This window comes from Anolis carolinensis, chromosome 3, assembly GCF_035594765.1.
Source record: "Anolis carolinensis isolate JA03-04 chromosome 3, rAnoCar3.1.pri, whole genome shotgun sequence".
Lineage (NCBI taxonomy): Eukaryota > Metazoa > Chordata > Lepidosauria > Squamata > Dactyloidae > Anolis > Anolis carolinensis.
The window spans coordinates 269,414,274-269,435,973 of record NC_085843.1 but is presented as its reverse complement, the minus strand read 5'-3'; the positions used below and the strand labels follow the sequence as shown (position 1 = coordinate 269,435,973).

At 38.8% G+C, this 21,700-nt stretch overlaps 1 protein-coding gene across 7 annotated transcripts in view; it reads left to right on the top strand.

The window, feature by feature from the left end:
- tnik (TRAF2 and NCK interacting kinase) overlaps nucleotides 1–21,700 on the top strand; it is a 328,667-nt gene that overhangs the window by 55,051 nt on the left and 251,916 nt on the right. For all 7 annotated transcript variants that reach the window (XM_016992005.2, XM_062977521.1, XM_008106033.3 and 4 more), the window contains exon 2: nucleotides 18,971–19,036. In XM_016992005.2, the coding sequence (XP_016847494.1) occupies nucleotides 18,971–19,036 (66 nt within the window). The remainder of the gene's footprint in view (nucleotides 1–18,970; nucleotides 19,037–21,700) is intronic.

Genomic DNA, 21,700 nt, shown 5'->3' with positions numbered 1-21,700 from the left:
CAAACGCAAGCCCGCTCTGAAAAATCTTGCCATTAAACCACCAAGGTAGGTTTGGAAATTACCCAATGCACATAGTATCATAGAGTTGGAAGAGAGACCACGTAGTCCAACCCACTGCCATGCAGGAAAAGCACAATCAAAATACCCCTGACAGATGAACATCCAGCCTCTGTTTAAAGTTTTCCAAGGAAGGAGCATCCACCACAATCCGAGGCAGAGAGTTCCACTGTTGGATAGCCCGTACGGTCAGGAAGTTCTTCCTAATGTTCAGGTGGAATCTCCTTTCCTGTAATTTGAATGATTTGCTCCGAGTCCTATTTTCAAGGGCAGCAGAAATCAAACCTGCCCCAACAACAACAATCTTATACCTATTTGTGTTTCTCAAGACAAATCTATCTCATAGCCTCTTTGTAAAGACCAACTGGAACAGTCCCATGAGGGAATAGCTCTTGTTTGGTTGGACCATAGATCTCTGGAAATCTCTGACCTCTTGAAAGGAGGGATGCAATCCATAAAATAAAAAGATGATATTGTATGGAATGTGAATTTTGAAGTGCAGGATATTTTCTCTTACCCATCGACCAATGCATGTTTAAAGACAAAATTATTTTGCATGCTGACATAGTATAAAGCTCTGTCATCATAGTTACACTTGGAGGTCTGGAGAGGGAAGAGTGCTCTATTCCCCTGGCTTCACAATGGCAGCTAGACTGTGTTGAGACATACTCCTGCAGCCAGTCAGCGGCCATGTGTGTTGTATCACATCTGGGGAAAAAGTGTTGGATAAGTCCTAATGTTGTGGCCAAGAATGTATTTAAGTGATCAAAAGTTTTCTGGTCTTATAATGATGCATGATCTTATAATGATGCATGATCATGTCCAGAGCTTAGAAAAAATTACTTTTTGGATTATAATGGCCATGGCAATTATGACTGAATGGAGTTTGATAGTTGTATTCTAGGAAAAGTGTATTTCCTATGCTCCGATTGTATCCCCATATAAATAAGACCATTGCTGTTTGTTCTGTTGACATGCCATCTTAGTTGGAGTATATGTTCACTAATTTTTCCAGATTTGATATTTCCAGAGGACCTCCTCTATTCTTGATTTTTCTATTGTATTTCTATTGTGCTTTGTATTGTACTGTGTGTTTATTTTATGTGTTGTTTCAGACACTTTGTGCCATATGTAAGCCACTCCAAGGTCCTTTGAGGGAGATGGAGGTGGGGTACAAAAATAAAGTTGTTACTATTGTTATTATTATATTTTTTAGAATACGTGGATCATCATGCACACAGAAGAGAATTTTGCAGGGTTTTGATGAAAGAACGTGAGATCAGTTTTGGATTTAGAACGCCAAATTCCCAAAACCAGCACACATTTTTTACAAAAGGTTTTATGACCCTCTGTTTTGCAAGCCTGTGTTTTCTGTGGCCCAAACTGTAGCTGCTTCCTGCTAACCTTGCCTCAGGGTTTTAGCATTCCCTTGCATGTGTATTGCACATAGACTTGTCACATCACTATTAATTTATAAGAGGCAACTGTTCTGTAAAATGACTCGGTTTGCCTATATGCTTCCCAAATTGGAATGCTGTTGTCCAGGAGAGCAGTTCAGAGTCTAACCAGGATGTTCTCTTGATAAGCAGAAACAACTGGCCATGTTTATTGGTTTTTAGAATAAAGCATTTGAAAGGAACAACGCATGCTTATGTGTTCTGCTTCCATCCTTGATAGAATTGAAAGACTTTATAGTTTATAGTTCACTTCATTCCTTTTCCTTGCTGTTTTTAGGTGATTTTCTCTTGTGGGAAAGAGTTTTAAGGGGTCTCAGAGCAGGCCTATGCTGGTAGGGTTGTTCCCAAGCAAAAAGAGCTTAGTAGACAAGGTCAGGCTCTTGGTAAACTTGACCCCTATAAAAAACAATACAAACAGGTGTCAACATTGATGGGCTGGTGCATGTTCCTGGTGACTTGCAGCTGAAGATTTAAAAAATAGAGTAAGTTCAGTACTGTAGCTTTGCTGGCTTTTCTTCTTAACAAGAAGCTAGTTAGTCTATATCAACCCTTCCGGCATGGTGACCTTTCAGTGCCCTTGTGATTTGGTCATACCTTCTGAGACTGATGAGAACTGTAGTCCAAAACAGCAGGCAATGTCTCATTGTGCCAACTGACTATCCGTATAATATTTTATTCTTAGGGAAATGTGAAGTTTTATGTTATATTTTAGCATGGTTTCTAATTCTAAATAGATACTTTGACTCTTTTTATTTATTTATTATTTAAACTTATATGCCGCCACTCCCCTGGGGCTCGGGGCGGCTTACAAGAAAGGCTAAAATCTAACAATTTAAAAACATCTTTAAAATATCTTTAAAAATAATAATAATTTTTAAAAAATCTTTAAAAAAATCTTTTAAAAAACTTAAAAAAAACTTTTAAAAAATCTTTTAAAAAATCTTTTAAAGACATTGACAAAATTAAAAAAAACAAATAAAACCATAATTGGTATTTTGGGTGCAAGAAGATTGGGGTTTAAACATACGTATGTACTTGCTTAGAAGCAGGGGAGTATCTCTGTTATAGTCCGAATGGTGAAAGTAGATCAAAAAATTTGGAGTGGTTGAACTTTGGTGCCTGGAATGACCACTGCCCATGACATGTCAGAGCAGTAAATACTGGGTTGGACAGATGCATGGCTTTACTCTGCATGTAGAAACTGTGTATCCTGGGTATACATTCAGAGTGTGTCCCTCTTTGTCTCACAAAGTTTTTTGGCTCCATGTGCATAATGAATATACAACAGTTACTTGCAAGTAGATCCCTTCGTAGACTGAGATGACTGGAGGCTTCCATGTGAATGTAGCAGTGAATTGAGTCCAGGTTTTAGCCTGAATTTCAATTGAGCTATCCAAAATATATTCAGCACCTTAGATAGTTCCCTTAAAGTTTTCATTTTAACCCAGAATAGGTCACCACTTTATTTAAGACGGAAGGAGGGATATCACCAGTTTCTACTGTTGGCACAGTGGCTCCTCCTTGCAAAATGGATATGCAGCAAGAGATGTTTGTGTATACTAGACTTCTGTTCATCTTTCAAAACAGATAATTTACAGTAGAGTCTCACTTATCCAAGCAAAACAGGCCGGCAGAAACTTGGATAAGCGAATATGTTGGATAATAAGGAGGTATTATGGAAAAGCCTATTAAACATCAAATTAGGTTATGATTTTACAAATTAAGCACCAAAACAACATGTTATACAACAAATTTGACAGAAAAAGTAGTTTAATATGCAGGAATGTTATGTTGTAATTACTGTATTTACAAATTTAGCACCAAAATATCACAATATATTGAAATCATTGACTACAAAAATGGCTTGGATAATCCAGAACCTTGGATAAGCGAGGCTTGGATAAGTGAGACTCTACTGTTTTTGGTAGTGCCACTCAAAGTGGTTATCTTCTAAATGATCAGGTCTTTGAGCCATTGGCAGGTAGTCACTGGCAAGTTTCTAGGAAAGAAAGAGGCAATTGTACTCAGCTGAGCACAGTTATGATTCCAATACTGGCACACTGGGAAGAAATAATTAGCAGCCCAGCTGATAAGATAGCCCAAAGAGCATTATTCTGAAGGTTTCTGGATCATATCTGTCTGGAGGCAGTTTCCACACACACATTGGAATTAGAATGTGCCCTTAATCCTTGTACAGTTGTATTTTGTAGGGGATCATTGCAATTATAGGTTTTGAATTTTCAATAGCTACAAACTGTGGAAGCCTCATTTGAAGAGCTTATATATTCCAGGCATTGTGACCTAGCCCTCCTTAGCAAAAGCAAATGTATAGATGAGAAACTCAAAATAGATTTGAGATTGGTTACAGTTAATTTTTTTCCAGTGAGTTTACTATGTTTTTTTGATTAGAAATGATTTTTCACTGCTTTATACTTTAAAATTTTACGTGTTTTTATTGTACAAAATAGAATATACTTATTTTGATTAAATAAATAAATAAATATTTTGATCTGTTTTTGCTCCATAAATAGATATATTTGGAAGACTGAAACAGAGAAGGAAAAACGTTTCCTGTGTGTTTTGTTTATTTTGTTCATTTGTGGATGTGTAGTTGCATAACGTCAAGCTTATTAATTTATTGGAACATGTGTAGGAGTGCAGAATACAGTGCAGAACAAGACAATATTTCACTGATCATATCTAATTCAATAATAGAAATATCTTGCGTGACACAACACCTGCAGCCTTTGGCACAGAGTTTATTTAGTTCATGGTAAGGTTGGTCTACTATTGTTTATAGGGAGCCTCTCTGAATTATGTGAACAAATTGTTATGTTGTTTGGCTGAAAGGAATGAAGAAACTGCCATCAACAATTTAAAAATCTTCTCAGTATCTCTTGTTGAATTGCTGCTGCCATCAACCTATTGCTGTTGTATTAACTTGGGACAAGTCGAAGGCAGAGGCTTTTGAAAATCTGAAGTTTTCTTATAGAATGTCACCTTAGACTTTTCTGACTTGAAGACTATTCAGAGATGCCTTACATTGTATTGCAAATATCTCTTGGATCAGGGGTTGTGAGCTTTTGGTCTTCTACATGTTCTTGGATTATAACTTCTATCATTCTTTATCAAAGACCGTGCTGGCTGGCACATCAGAGAGGCAACATTTTTAAGGTCAAAGGTTCTCCAACCTTGCCATGTGTATTTAGAGGATCCGAATCATCATAGGTTCCCATTTTCTATAGTCTACTTTTTCTAGTTACTTCTCCTTGACATACTTTTTGTTTTGCTTCTTTAGCAGCCTCTATCCTTTTCCTCATTAGACAGGGCTATTTGGTAAGGTGGATGTCAGTAGGAAAAGAGGAAGAGTACATTATGAATAGTTCAATCAAAGAAGCCACAGCCCCGAGTTTGAAAGACCAAAGCAAGGCTGTTGATAACAGGGAGACTTGGAGGCCTGTCATTCATAAGGCCATCATAACTCGAAGCTGACTTGATTTAAAGAGTGTTAAATATCTTATCAAGCTACAAATCTCGGGATTCATTCAGATTGAACTCTGATATAACTTTATAATGTGGATATACACTAAAGCAGTGGTTCGTAACCTGGGGTCCCCAGATGTTTTTGGCCTACAACTCCCAGAAATCCCAAATATTTTATCAGCTGTTAGGATTTCTGGGAGTTGAAGGCCAGAAACATCTGGGGACCCCAGGTTGAGAACCACTGCACTAAAGGATTTACATTTTTTGTTAATCTACACTAGCTGGAACAAAGAAAGGGTTCCTTGGGTGAATACTGTGTGCCTCATGGTTTCTGAGAGGAGCATTTCTGTTTCAGAGAGGATGTCAGTTGTGGTAGAGAGAGCCTAGAAGATGAAAAACAGGATCCCTCTCTTCCTTGAATTCTGGTTTACAGCAGAGAACAAGCTGTCCCACAGCCTGTTTGAGGGACATGTTTAGGAATCAGGTGCTGGCATAGTAGATGTGTTGGATTGTGCATCATTAAGCAGTGTCCTGCAGATGGAAAGGCAGGTAGCAGTTGCTTCTGGAGATCATCTGCAAGCTTTACGGGGCACCATACCTCATTGACACCCAAAACAGCAGAAAAGGTATGAAGTACCCTGCAGAAAGATGACATGACCATATTTGTCCCTACAATTCTGCATCAGTGAATCTTGCTTTAAACCATAACTTGCATTTTTGACAATTCGAGACTGAAAGGTTGTTTACTGGTACTGTAATTAATTGTTTCCAGATTAGTGGAAAGACAAATGAGGCAGTTGTCATAAAACAACAGAAATGGCGTCTTGCAGAAAATGGCCTCCCTTGCTTCTGAGCCGAACAAGAAGCAGTATGCTTGTACAGTCTGATGATATGAAATCTGGTGGCTTTTTTAAAAAAGAATTCTAAATTACAATAAGAGTTATTTCCTTTCTAATTGAATTGGAGTAATAATTAAGGTTTTCTATTGTTTCTATTGTTGTCGAACAGTTGTAACTATATTGTAATTTTATTGAGTTAAGAGGTACTTTTTCAGTGTATAGTCTGGGCAGGGATCAATGTCACCATCAAAAATCATGTTATTGCTTTTAACAGCGGTTGAATTACCATCTGTCAGGGATGCTTGAGCTTTCTATTGCTGCACTGGACTCCAAATCTAGAGGCCTGTGATTTGTTCTATGTTTGTTAGAATATCATTGAGTAATACTACCATTCACTCTCCACATTTGAAGATTTGATTATTTGCAAATTTTTGAAATAGGTTATCTCTAGGAATCTGTGCATCCTCCAGTGTAACTTTGTTGTCAACATCTGTTGGAAGTGAACTACAAAGTCATACTTGAGGGCCTTGCATACTACAAAGGCTATGATTTCTTTGACTGAATCAACCCATCTATAGTGTGGTCTCCTCCTTTTCATCCCGCATTCCACTTTACCCAGCATTATCATTGGGATTGCTAGAGACAACACTTCTCCAGGCATTTATGGGTCCCAAAGAATGATTTTGTTGGACGTTGACTATAGTGTCACACTGGAAGACATAATGAGGGGCTGTCTCAGGCTAAAAACAGTGTTTTAAATCTTATTTTCTACCTTCACAGAGGCCTTGAACCTCTCAGCCAGTGGTTCTTAACCTGGGGTCCTCAGATGTTTTTGGCCTTCAACTCCCAGAAATCCTAACAGCTGCTAAACTGGCTGGGATTTCTGGGAGTTGTAGGCCAAAACTTCTGGGGACCCATAGGTTGACAACCACTGCTCTAAGCCCAATTAATGTGTAGATATTACTATAGTTGGAAAGATAATACACATTTTCAGTATGGTAGCTTAAAATGTGATCTCATTAAGTATGAAAGCCAGAATAATTTTGACTGTAGCATTTCTGATTTTTATATATGATGGGAAAAGCCAGATAGCGAAAAAGATAATCCATGTCTTTGATATGTGACAATGGGAAAGGGTTCTGTAGACATCAGGGCCGGCCCCACTATTGAGGCCCCTGACGCCGCCGCCTCGGGCGCAGGCCCGGGGGGGCGCCGTCAGGCTGGGCGGGAGGCGGGGCACCGCCCTGACGGTGCCCCGCCTCCCGCCCAGTGCGCCCTGGCCCGTCTGGCCTTTCCTAGCTGGCCAGACTGCAGCGGAGGTCCCTGCGATCGCGGCCTGGAGGAACCTCCGCTGAAGTCTGGCCTGCTACAAAAGGCCAGACGGGCGAGCGGGGGTAGCGTGGGAGGCGGGGCCAACTCTGGCCCCGCCCCCCCGCCCAGCGTGCCCTGGCCCCGCCTCCCACGCAGCGTGGGAGGCGGGGCCAGGGCACGCTGGGCGGGGGCGGGGCCAACTCTGGCCCCGCCCCCCTCACTATTCGCCCTGGCCCCGCCTCCCACGCAGCGTGGGAGGCGGGGCCAGGGCACGCTGGGCGGGGCCATGGCGCCGGTGGCGGGGGCGCTTTTCAGCACCCCCGTGTCACATCAAAAAATATCTCCGGCCGGCCCTGGTAGACATCATGGACTGCTCAAAAACAAATGAATGGGTCCAAGAGCAAATCAAGCTTGAACGCTCACTAGAAGTAAATATGACCAAAGTGAAACTGACATATTTCTGACATATTGTGAGAGGAGGTAACGCATTGGGAAAGGTGATAATGCTAGGTAGAGTGGAAGGCATTATGAAAAGAAGGGGACCACACTATAGGTAGGTTGATTCAGTCAAAGAAATCACAGCTTTTGTAGTATGCAAGGCCTGAGCAGGGCCGTTGATAACAGGGTGTTTTGGAGGTCTCTCGTTCATAAATCAAAGCTGACTTGACAGCAAATAACAACCTCCACAAACATATCATTTTGCTAAGAGGCTTAGTGAAAGCAGCAGGTTAGAAAGAATGCCACTATGGTAGGTTCTCATTGGCTGTTTTGGTCCCTGAAGACTTATACAATACTACATATTCAGCCACAGATTACTTATTGTGATGAAAGGGAAACCTGGAGACTAGCACTCTGCGGGATTTTATTTGACAATTTTGACAGATTGCTCGTGTTCTGCAGTCACCTTGAACAGTGAGAACTTGGGAGTTTTAGCATGTGCATATGGTTTCACAGCTTAAGAAAAACAACTCTGTATGGTCCTTCATGTGGGTGGAAAGCTGACTTGGGATTCTGTTCTGGGTATAAAATTTTCTAGCTACAGCACCGGGGTGTAATGGATATGGAGATGCTCAAAGAAAGTCATTTTCCTCAGATAAGGGTCACATGAAACAGCCCTTATAAAGGAGGGTGCAGACAGTTGGCTCCATTATTAGCAACCTTTACATATTGAAAGTAGCTTTGTTAATTTAGGAACCTAAAATACATTGGAATTTGGGCATGAAATTATTATATTTTATATATGAAAGGTACACTTTGTTAGGGATATAAATACAAATTATTATTATTTTTAGAATATTGTTATAAATGGAGTTACAAGATCCTGAACTGTAAGGAAGGCTGCAATGAACATCTTTGTTTTTTTCAGTTCAAGGAGAAAAGGCTCCTCAGTAGAAATGGATTAAATATCAACATGACTAAAGCCGAGAATATTATTTTGTCTAGTAGTTCCCCATAGTATCAAGCAAACATCCATACTCATTCCATAACAAACTGAAGAATGGAAACTATAATCCAGAATGGTAATAATCTGATATAGTACATAGTTTTCTATTAAAAATCTTCTTCTTTCATAGATTTTAAGAATAATTTTGGGACAGGAAATATGTGTTTTAAATACTTTGTTCACCATTCTAAAATAATATATTCCATAACCCCCCCCCCCAATATTTCTATTTTGACCAAGTAACTAGAAATGTTTCAAGTTGGTTGTTTAGTTGCCACTATTTGTTATTATTTATACTGTTCTATGAGTGCATAATATACAAATTGTTTTTTCAAATACATTCGTAAAGGCTATATTTTTGCAATGAGTCAAGCCAAAGGCAAAAGGATAGAATCCATAATAACAGCATGTTTTATCTTAAAACTTTTAGTACCAGTAGCTAAGCCTTAGGTATGTCAGCCTTTTTGTAGTGGTATTAAGGAAGGCTATCTGAGAAGTCCCAGTATTGCCAAATCTAGCTTCCAGTAAGGCCAGAATTCCCCCTGAAGCTTCTAGTTTCTAGTTTATATTTTAAGCTACAAAGTTTCATAGTCAGGTACCTTTTTCACAGTGTTTACAATCTATAACAGGTAATGGAGTGGGTTAAGCTAGGAATGGAAGAAGACAAGTCTTGTTATACATGCTTTGTGTCTCATGAATGAGAATTTTAATACCTTCTGTGGATAAGGGTCTTTGTTGATTTTATATATCCTAGTTATGGAATTCCTCATTTAAAAGCACAGTTGGCATTGGCACTGGCTTCATTTCAGTGGCTTTTCATCAAAGCCCTTGGTATCCAATTGCTCTGTCTGGTTTGCATGTGCATGTGGCTATAACTTTTTTTAAAATTAGACTTATCTATATATATAAAAGAGTGATGGCATCACGGCTATTCACAAAACAACAAAAGTACAGGCCCCCCAACCTCAAAATTTGACAACACAACCCATCATCCACGCCTCAAGGTTGATACAACAAAAAGAAAAGAAAAATAAAGTCCTAATTAGAGGGAGAGCAATAATTATTTTTAATCCAATTGCTGCCAGTTTAGAGGGCTAACCTCTGCCCACTTGGTTGCCTAGCAACCAAGGGACAGCCAGGTTTCAGTTAGGGGACAGGCCGATTTAGGCCTCACTTAGACTTCTTCCACAGATTATCTAATTTGCACTGGATTATATGGCAGTGTAGACTCAAGGCCCTTCAACACAGCTATATAACCCATTTATAATCTTATATTATCTGCTTTGCACTGGATTATCTTGACTCCACACTACCATATAATCCACTTCAGTGTGCATTTTATCTAGCTGTGAAGAAGGAGCCTCATATAATCCAGTTCTGAGCAGATAATATAAGATTAGAAATATACAGTAGAGTCTCACTTATCCAACGTAAACAGGCCGGCAGGATAAGTGAATATGTTGGATAATAAGAAGGGATTCAGGAAAAGCCAATTAAACATCAAATTAGGTAATCGTTATACAAATTAAGCACCAAAACATCATATTATACAACAAATTTGACAGAAAAAGTAGTTCCATGCACAGTAATGCTATGTAGTATTACAGTAGAGTCTCACTTATCCAACACTCGCTTATGCAACGTTCTGGATTATCCAACGCATTTTTGTAGTCAATGCTTTCAATATATCGTGATATTTTGGTGCTAAATTCATAAATACAGTAATTACTATATAGCATTACTGTGTACTGAACTACTTTTTCTGACAAATTTGTTGTCTAACATGATGTTTTGGTGCTTAATTTGTAAAATCATAACTTAATTTGATGTTTAATAGGGTTATCCTTAATTCCTCATTATCCAACATATTCGCTTATCCAACGTTCTGCCGGCCCGTTTATGTTGGATAAGTGAGACTCTACTGTACTGTATTTACAAATTTACCACTAAAATATCACAATGAATTTAAAACACTGACTACAAAAACATTGATTATGAAAAGGCAGACTGCGTTGGATAATCCAGAACATTGTATAAGCGAATGTTGGATAAGTGAGATTCTTCTTTAATATGAAATAATTACTGGGATAGAATAATGCAGAACAATATAATCTCTAAAACCAGGACAGTAAATAAACAGGGGAATTCCACACAGGAAACAATCAGGGCCAGCTAACACCTCCCAACAAAGTATTCCCATCATCAAAGTCTGGCAAATCCTGTTTTCTCAGGGCCACAGACAGTAGAAGCACATAAAATATCGCAAACAACACCACTCTGAAAACAAGGGAATTCCAGACAGGAAACAATCAGGGCCAGCTAACACCTCCCAACAAAGTATTCCCATCATCAAAGTCTGGAAAATCCTCTGTTTTCTCAGGGCCACAGACAGTAGAAGCACATAAAATATCGCAAACAACACCACTCTGAAAACAAGGGAATTCCAGACAGGAAACAATCAGGGCCAGCTAACACCTCCCAACAAAAAATTCACTCAGGGAGGAAACAGCCAGGCTTTAAAGCTGCAAGGCCATTACATCCTAATCATTTTTCCTAATTGCAGCATTCATACTTGCCTCCAACAAACAAAAAAACCCAATCAGAAATATTGTATATTCACAACCTTTAGGAAATATCCCCTGATGGTGCAGCGTGTTAAAGCGCTGAGCTGCTGAACTTTTGGACCGAAAGGCCGCAGGTTTGAATTGGGGGAGCGGAGAGAGCCCCCACTGTTAGCCCCAGCTTCTGCCAACCCAGAAGTTCGAAAACATGCAAATGTGAGTGCATCAATAGGTACTGCTCCGGTGGGAAGGTAACGCTGCTCCATGTAGTCATCCCACATGACCTTGGAGGAGTCTACGGACAACGCCGGCTCTTCGGCTTAGAAATGGAGATGAGCACCAACCTCCAGAGTAAGACCTGACTGGACTTAATGTCTGGGGAAAACCTTTACCCTTGACCTTAACTACCACCAATTCCTCAATACTTTATTTCCCATACCACCATACTTCACCACAGCAACGCGTGGCCGGGCACAGCTAGTAGTTTAATATATTTCAGCTGTAAATTATTTTTGACTGCTTCACACTGTAAATAGCTCTAAATACCTGAAATGTATTATGTTGTTGGGATAATAGATATAGAAATGGATATAAATATTGAAAAAAATAATTCTTATAGTTGCGTGTGGTTATTAAGAAGATACATGTAAGGCTAGGTGGGTTTTAAGTAAAGATATTACATGAAGAAAGCAACAGAACTGTGCAGGATTTGCAGGGAGCTTGTTGTGAGGTAGCTGGCTTCATACTATTAGGTTTCAAGGGTGTACAGTGTTCCCTCGCTACTTTGTGGTTCACTTTTTGCGGATTCGCTGTTTTGTAGTTTTTCAATAAACTCTAAAAGACTATTATAAATCATAAAAAATTACAATTTACAGCCTAAGGAAGGGAGGAAAGAGAAGCCAAAGGGAGAGAAAAGGAGCCCAAGGGGCAACGGGAGGAGAAGGAGGCAATTTATCAATACACAATTGGTTGATAAAGACTTAAAATAGTGTATAACTACTAAAATAATGTATAAATATTAAAATAAATATAGCGTCCCTACTTCACGGATTTTCACTTATTGAAGGTGGTCCTGGAACCTAACCACAGCAATAAGTGAGGGAACACTGTATCTGGAGTGTGTGTTGTTTATTATTACTGTCTCCTGTGCTTACTATGAAAGCTTGAAGTCTCAGAGCCTGGTGGCGAGTGGGAAAACATAAAAGCGTTACGCATGAAAAGGCAACACTGAGCTCTGTGCAGCACTTATCTGCAAAATAAGGTTTATGTGAGGGATGAGAGGAGGGGAAGATTTTGCTGAGTGGAATATAGCTCATCTCTCTAAATAGTTGGAGCCTTGAGTTCCATTATCTATCAAAAGTGACTATATTTGGTTTGAGATTATGCATTGCTTATCCTGTCTTGGTCCCCATTTAAGCTTTTCTGAATAATTTAAAGGGCTCCATTAAATGCTTTTGTATTCTGATTCCTAAATGTCAAAAGAACATTTCCTGAGCTATTTCAGCTTTGGTGCATTATCCTGCATCCCTTTCTCCTCCCCTATTCTGGCAATTTTTGCTTGCAGTTTTGCATTTGGTAACGTGGTCTCCGTGTGCCCTATTTTTCCTGTTCACACAACACAGAAATACTATCAGACTTCAGAAAGCAGCAATCACTAGCCATTCCAATGGGCTGAAAATTAGGGAGATGTAGTGTGGCCCCTTTGTTTACTTGCCTACTTTAAGCACCAGCCAGGTCTTGAATATAGATGAATGAATGATCCTTCATTGCACCAGTAGGTCTCACATCCTAGTCATGAATTTCATCTGAAGAAGCCCACGCAGGACTGGATGAACAGGTCTATCTGCACTACACTGTTGTAATAGTTTAATAGTCCTTTAATGGTAATAATTTTATCATATAAATACTATAAATAAATAAATAATTTTATCATATGGAGTGCTGGGATTTGTAGTTCAGTTTGGTGATTAAAATTTTCTGCTAGAGTGCTGTGATGCACTCTCCTGAATGACAGTTCCAAAATTGTCCTCAGAATGAGGATTAAATTGTGGTGTTTTGTGGACTGACTATAGCAGTGGTTCTCAACCTGTGGGTCCCCAGGTGTTTTGGCCTCCAACTCCCAGAAATCCCAGCCAATTTACCAGCTGTTAGGATTTCTGGGTGTTGGAGGTCAAAACATCTGAGGACCCACAGGTTGAGAACCATTGGACTATAGGTTGGGGTTGTATACTAAAGTTCTCTAGCAGAGAACCTGGAGTATTTCAGTAAACTAGAAAATCCAAGATTCTTGCCATGAGGTCAATACTATTAAAGAAATATTAATCTGCTGTAATCTGATTGGGCCAGGGTCTCGTCTTTGCATGGAAAAGGTCACCAGTCATATTTTCATATGTCTTATTCATTCCAGTGCATTCCACAGAAAGCTCTTTCTATATCCATTTCATAGCCATTATGTGAAGGCTTGAAGAATGAATGTGTGACTCAATTCATCCCTTTTCCTTTCTTACTCCATTCCCCATTTTGTATCGTATCTCTTAGGCCAGAAGTCATTATTATAAATGGAATCCAACTTGAGTCCTTTTGCAGGAAGGCACTATATAAATACAGTGAATGAAGCACAAGCGAAATTCTATACAGAGCATCACTTCCCCTATGACAGCAAGTTAGAGGATCCATTGTTGCCTTGCTGCATCCCTGAAGTGAAGAAGGAGATAGGACTAATCTAAGGACCAACTGATATAAAAACAAACTTGAGTGAAACCTTTGGAGATAATGAACTGAATATTATCAGTAGATTCACATGATTACTTTTCAACTCCAAGACATGATGTCCATATGAGAGACATGGCAGTAAGCCATAAAAAGCACCTAGAATAGCTATAATTTTATATTCCTGATCATCTCCTGATCATTTTCTGCTTTATGAATTGGAGTTACAGCTCATTTAATTAGGGCTATTTGGAGTTATACTTTTGTGTTGCGCCTTGCTAAGGTGATTCCTTGCCCAAGCTCTGAAGGCAAATATCACCTCCTGATTTTTAGTTCTGAAAAGATGGTTCCATTCTGAGAATGAATTCCAAAACCACTTCACTTCCCTATTGCAACCAGTCAGAATGTTAATGGGGTGTGTTTGCTATGCCTTCAAAATGCTAATGGTGATATCTAACCCTTAGCTATTGAGAGATCTCAACCGATAGGTTCTCATTTCATGAAGGGTGATTTTGCTTATGTGGCATAAGATGAAATGATGTGACTTGTTAATGGACAAAATTAAAGTATGCATGAAAAGAGCAATCTTTTCCATAAAGATAAATTAGCTATATTTATTTGAAATTCAGGCTAACAATATTACTTTTTATATTCAGTGAGTGGTGGCAGTGGGATTGGTTTAGAATTCTAAAGAATAATTGTTCTTTCACTGAAAGCTATATTAGTAAAATCAGCAAGCCATGTTAGCTTAACTGAAGACCAAACTCTATTTTTTAAATATTTATTATTATTAATAACTAGCATTCTGTCCCAGTTGCCATGGCTTTGCTGAAATAGCAACTGTTAGTGCCAGCAGCAGAGTGAAATGCTATTCACTGGCTTGACAGTGAATGCTAAGCTACATGGAGTAATTGTGGTTATAGAAACAAGAATAAAATATTGGGATGGATCAGCACTCTGTTCCTAGAAAATGGATGCACAGGTAGCACATGAAAAAAATCAGGACATCTTAGGTTCAATCCAATCTATTTAAAATGAGCCCTTTTTAGCAAAACAAGGAAGAAAACTGGAAAGCGCCGGGAGCTAATGCCAGTGAATTAAATAATAAACAGCTCAGTTCAATATAAAGCTACCATTTTGCACCAGAATACAATGTTTGAGTAACTGGTTCTGAAAGGGCAAAATGTGGACAGCATTAATCTCAGAGTAAAAAGTCAGTGCTGGTCTGCAAAATCTGTAGATGTATGTGATTGTTTTTGAATACTTACCACCAGACATATATTGCATGGGGACAACTCTGTGATCTTTTATTCACACTCATCTGCTCCTTCATCCTTTGGGTGGAAAATGGGCAGGACTGATAAAATGAAGATATAAGGCAGTGGTTCTCAACCTGTGGGTCCCCAGGTGTTTTGGCCTTCAAATCCCAGAAATCCTAACAGCTGGTAAACTGGCTGGGATTTCTGGGAGTTGTAGGCCCAAAACACATGGGGACCCACAGGTTGAGAACCACTGATTTGAGGAGCTGGATCTGCTAAGATCATAAGTAGAGTCATTTGGAGCTATGTCTAGTGCAATATTTTGTTTACTCGTTGGCTAATCAGTTGCCAACCAGTAGACTCTGGGAAGCCGACCAACATCAGTGCAACATGGTATTAATTGTCCTTCAGGAGTTAATATTGCTGGAGTTGGATGAGGTTATGTTTATCCTTCTGATTGGATGGCATCGGGTGGAGATAAAATAGATGAAGGGTTTACGCTGGCAGGTGGAGGATAGGTATGGCTTTTTTGTGTGTACCTGTAGGTTATGTAGTTGTGTCCTTTAGAACAATCATATATGGAAATTCGTGTAAACTGAAAATATGGAATTCTGAGAATAGTAATCCACTTCTGCAATACAAAAGAATATACTATATATTCTTAAATTCCATACAATCTCCTTGCCACCGTAGGCTGGTTCTTTCTGCCTCTGGTCACGATGTGCTGGTATTTTTTCCTCCAGGAGCAGCTAAGCCTGAAAGCACAATTTCTGCTGTGCAGTGCACCAAACCTTTAACGTTAAGAACAGTGTGGACTGACTCTTAGCAACAGCATCCTGTACTGATCCATATTTAGAAAGAGAGCTCCTGTATGCTTCTTTCAGCCAATGAATTTTTAGCTTCATTTCTAAAGGTCTTTTTGCTTATGGGGAACTATTATCTGACTTGCATTTAATGTTGAATGAAAATGCATTTGTTTGGTGAATTTTTTTCATGAAAACATCTTTTTTAAAAACTACTTTGCTTCATGCAACTGGATCAACTAAAGCTTCACAATCAAAAGCTGCTTTTTTAAAAGCACACACACACAAATGTTTGTCCTTTATTCCATTCCTCTGCCAATAGGAAACCTGCTGTTCTTCTGGCACAAAGTGCCTTTCAGGTTATAGAAACATCCCACATTTTTGGCCATGTTGAGCTGTGAGCTCCTGTGTAAGTGCTTTTGGATCCAGCTGTGCTCTACATGCTCATTTGCCCTGGGTGGTTTTCCTGCTGGGAGGCCCTGAATGCTTTTCAGATGGTGGGTTTCAGCCCAACCTCTTCCCGAGAAACACTTTTTAAGCTAACAAGCTGCAAAAAGCAATTTTTTAAAAAACTGCTTGGATTTGCAAATGATATGGTAGTGGTTGGAACACAGGTTTGTAAAGTCAGTCTTCCCCATGCACCGGAGGTGGGGCATACAAACCCCACAAAAGCAGAAAATCCATCAATTAAAATACTTAATTACTTTACCTGAAATAAAACACCCCTAGGAACCTATAGGTCCTCCAGTGCAACTTTATAGTCAGCTTGGCCATAAAGGTGTGCTGGAGGTTCTACACATGCCCAGAAAAGAGTGTTTTTTTCTATGAATTTCTAGATCCTACAGCATAGATGTATGGTCTACTTCCACAGAGTCACATTGGAGGAGCTACAGATTCCTAAAAACAACATATTAATCAATTCCATAAATAATCAAATCTGCAAAAAATTGGAGGGCCGGCTGTATTGGCAAGGCCATGAAGATAATGTTTTACTCATAGTTTAGAGCATAGGCATTAATCCTTACCATCATCCCATAGCAGCCTACCACCACCACAATCATTATGAAAATAATCAAAATCATAATCGTCATCCCCTTAGGGATGTACATCTTAGGTGGATGTACATAATTACAGTGGTCTTATTTCACTTTAATTGTCATGGCTATAGCCTGTGGATTTTTTGGATCTGTAGTTTGGTATGGCACTAGAGCTCCATCTAAATTGCTAACCCCAGGATTCCATAGATGGAACCAATTACAGTGGAATAATAATGCTGTAATTCTATAGTGTGAACGGGCCTCTGGAGTAGGCTAGGAGTTCCTTATAAGCATTTAGAGATTTCATTTTGAGGACAATTAAAATTATTCAGTTATGTTGAAAAATGCGATCCTTTCAGGATTCCAACATCAAAAGACCACACAAGCCGCTAATTAATAGTATTTCAGCAAGGATGTTTTTGTCTCTGGAAAGACTATGAGTGTAATTCTGATACTGAAAACAAATTTCCCCTCTTCCCCCAACTTTATACAGATGTCCATCTTTGTTTTGGCAACATAAAACAGGCAGAATTTACAGTTGTTTTTGCTCAAGGTGCTTTCTTCAGTTTTGTTCTATCTGAGTTCCTGCAGGATTCCTTCTGGCACAGTCTAGATCAGGGGTCCTCAAACTTTTAAAGCAGAGGGCCAGTCCACAATCCTTCAGACTGTGATGGGGCCGAATTATCATTTGGAAAAAAAATGAACAAATTCCTGTGCACACTTCACATGTCTTATTTGTAGTGCAAAACAATAACAACAATGAAATAACTATACAATATTTAAAAATAAAAACAATTGTAACCAACATAAACCTATCAGGATTTCAATGGGAAGTGTGGGCCTACTTCTGGCCAATGAGATAGCCAAGTTAATTAGGATTGTTGTTGTTGTGTGCCTTCAAGTCATTTCAGACCTTGGGCGAGCCTAAGTCTAAAATTATTTATTTATTCATTTACTATATTTATTTATATCCTACCCTTCTCACCCCGAAGGGGACTCAGAGCAGCTTTATGTACATACAATATATTATATTATTAGCGTAGCACAATATTACCATTATATATTACTACATTGAACTATACCACTATACTGTAATATTATATGTAATATATAACATATAATTAATATTATTATATGGTATTATTATTAGTATTATATTGTATAACATTATAATATTATTATCAATATTATATGTATATACAATATATTATATTATTCAAAATGATATAAAATATTATATTATAAATCTGAGGGCAGGGGCCAGGTAAATGACCTTGGAGGGCCGCATCCGGCCCCCGGGCCTTAGTTTGGGGACCCCTGGTCTAGATCATGGCAGTCAAATTTATCAAGCCTTTGATGAACAAAGCCTTTTCTCTAGTAAACGCTGTATAGCGGCCTGCAGTTTATGATATTCTGCCCTGAGTTATATATGCCATTGGCATTGCCTGGGGCACCTCACAGTTTTGGTACAAAATAGGCCCCCATTATTCTGTGTCCCTTGAACATAGCCAACACGTACGGCTATGGACAACACATCTTAATGTCCCCATATTTTTCTTAGTACAGTACATGAAATGGAAAATTGGAATAGGTCTGTTTTAGGATAGGCGCTGGCACTGGTAATATATATGTGTTATTTAACTTAGTTAAACATTTAGGAATGGCAGAGGCTAGGAAGTACATTCCTACCGTTAGTGTAGCTGCATGTAGGCCTTCTTTTCAACAACCTATATCTCTGATATATATATGAAATAGTTACTAAAGCCAATGTTCTTAAATTCCTCTGCTTTTCCCCCTCTTTAAATAGAAATCTGTTTCAGGGAAGGGATTTGACCCATGCTGTGAATCCTGCCCCTGTCTGTTTGAAATCTATTTTTGAACCTTCCATGCAAAAGAGCTGCCTTGCAGAATGCTGACTATATGGGTTTAACAAGGTTTATATGTAGCAACTTTTAAATATCTAATGCTGGAGATCTCTGATTGATTTTGGTTTCTTTCTGTTTCTCCCAGGATCCTGCAGGCATCTTTGAACTGGTTGAACTTGTTGGCAATGGGACCTATGGACAAGTCTATAAGGTAAACATTCTGTGGTTTTTCTATTACATGAGCTTACATGTTAAACATTCCTTACTTATCTGTCTTCAGTGGTTGCAGAATGAAAAAATATTTAACTTCTTCTTGCTGGTATTTGTTTTTAAAACGTACTGTTGTAAAACAAGAGCATTCAACAACACAGTGTTTTGTGGCAATCTGTGTTTCTATAATAGTTTCTGGAGCCTTTTTTTTTTTGCATTAATGCATGAACATATTTTAAGATGAAAAGAAATTCCTCCCAGGCCAATGCAGAATGTTTTGGCTGCTTCCTGTTGTGATAGTTAAGTCTGCCACATTATAATCGGAGACCAGTGTGTGTCTTGAAGAGTTAGACACTTGCTGAAAATGAGTAAGTAGGGTTTCTCCGACATCTGTCCTTCGATTTCTCTAACCCTCTCTCTTGCTTTGAGGCAAAAACGAGTCATTGTTTGTTAGTAGGCAATATTGGCTTCTGATTTGTCAATCCTAATGGCAAATTGTTATTCAAGTGGATATATACTTAAAGACTTGGTCTGCCATGTGTCTTTAGTGAGGACAGCCTTTAATTTCAAAGGCTATGAGAGGAGAGCCTTCAGTTTGATGGCCTCTTCTGGTTCAGAGAAGAGTATCTTGGGCCGTGCAAATATTATTGGACTGTCACTTTCTACTCTAAGCATTGGCTATATATATATATTTATTATAATATTTTAAATAATTTTGCGCACAAAACAAAGTTTTTGCACACTGAATCATCAGACAACAAAAAGTGTCCCTATCCCATGTGGATTTTGAAGTATTTTGGAATTCCAGATAAGATATACTGCTGCTTTCCTCATGTGTGACAGGTTACAGCATAATCCAGAAAACTAGAGCAACAATAGTCTAAAACTTGTCCGTGTTTACAGAACAAGGACAAGCTGACAGAATCAAACCCCAAGGACGTTTTTCATAGATGTGACTGTTTTATTTGGACCAGTTCTTGGGCAACCAGCATAAATGTTTTGAAAATGTTACATTTAAGCATTCCACGCTGATTTTTACTTGGATGTGATGTTGTAAATGATAGCTATATCATCTTGAGTTTTAAGGATGAAACAAGTTATGGCATGTTAACAAGCTGTCTGTACAGGATTCCTTATACATTTTTTATCTTTTCACTTTAAAATAACATTTTTAAAGGCCATTTCTTCTGTGTTTGTGTTTTAAACATGCAACATATCCTCCTTGTTTATTCTCTGTCCCTGCTCCCTATATGCAAAAGCAAAGATGTGAAATGTGTAGCTGATTTGTCAGGAAGTATTGTGTTCGGGTTTTAGTGCATATATCCTCCTGTTGCTTTAAAGTAATCCTTCCAAAAGGAATGATAAAAGAATGCAAGTGAACCAAAACTGAATTGAAACCTCTGGACCTTTCCAACGTGTACATTTCCAAAGCAAGCCTTAATCCCTTACTAATGTTACACTTATTTTTATAAATTGGCACAGGAGATATTTCTACTGAGTAGCTATTTTTTCCTCTTTATATTGTTTAATTTCCAAACGGCTCTGCTCTGGTTTGCTGAGGCTAAGAGCATTAGAGTCATGTCTAAACAGTTTCTCTCTGCTGTTAAAATAACGGTAGAGGTTGACCTAGTTCTAAACATGTGCATATTTCTAATAACTACTCTGGAAAATATGACTACAACATCCATTTAAAAGCTTAATGTTTCAGTTGAAAAGCAGAATGGGAAATCTTACATCCCAAAGATTATGTTGCCCCTCCCTTTTTTTTAAATTGATGTTTTGCTGTTGACTTTCTCTGGAATTTTGGATGGAGAAGTTGAAATCAGAGTCTGAAACATAAAAATGTCTAGAGTTGTTTTTCACATTTGAGTTGTCTTTTGCCCTCCCTACTTTTATGTTACTGATTTTCAGGTGTGATTTCCCCCTGTACTTTTCACATTACTAGTGAAAGGTACAACAGAAATGGCTGATAGGTGTAGGGTTTTTTAAAAAATTATCCGAGATTGCCTACTGTGGCTGTGTTACTATAGCATGTATTAGTGGCATTCTTAAAGGAATATGGCAGCAATCAGGATAGAAACCACAACTAAGATGGCACATGGGGGAAAAGGATGACAGAAGGCATGTAACCATGTACTTGTGTGTCTAGTAGTCTCGTGCATTTGTATGGAATTGCTACCCATTTCTATTTGTCCCATTTGTATGGCTCCGTTTCCGTTTCCATCCACTGCTTCCGAAAACGGGTGCCTATAAAATATGCCTTTCTGCTCAAGGTCCGAAAAAAATGAAGATTTTCTGACCTTGGGTGGCAAAGCACCAAGGCCTGTAGACCCTGCCAGCCCAGTGCCCGGCGCTCGACCGTAGGCCTTGCATCAAGCGCTTGGGGGGAGGGGAGACTCAGGAAGGCTTCACAAGATGTAGACATTCAAGCATGGGCACATTCTTGAAAAACTTCTCCCAATTTTAGCCCTGGTGTAGTGATTTAGCTAGGACCGTGAATCGAGAGTCCATTCCTGGAGAGTGTATGTTAAACCAAATAGACCAGGACAGAGAAACCAGCTCACTATGTTGAAGACAAGCCACAGAGATTTAATATGATCTGGTCAAAAAGGATGCAAATACAAGCAATTTGCTTCAAAAGGTACAAACATGAATTTGCAGAAAA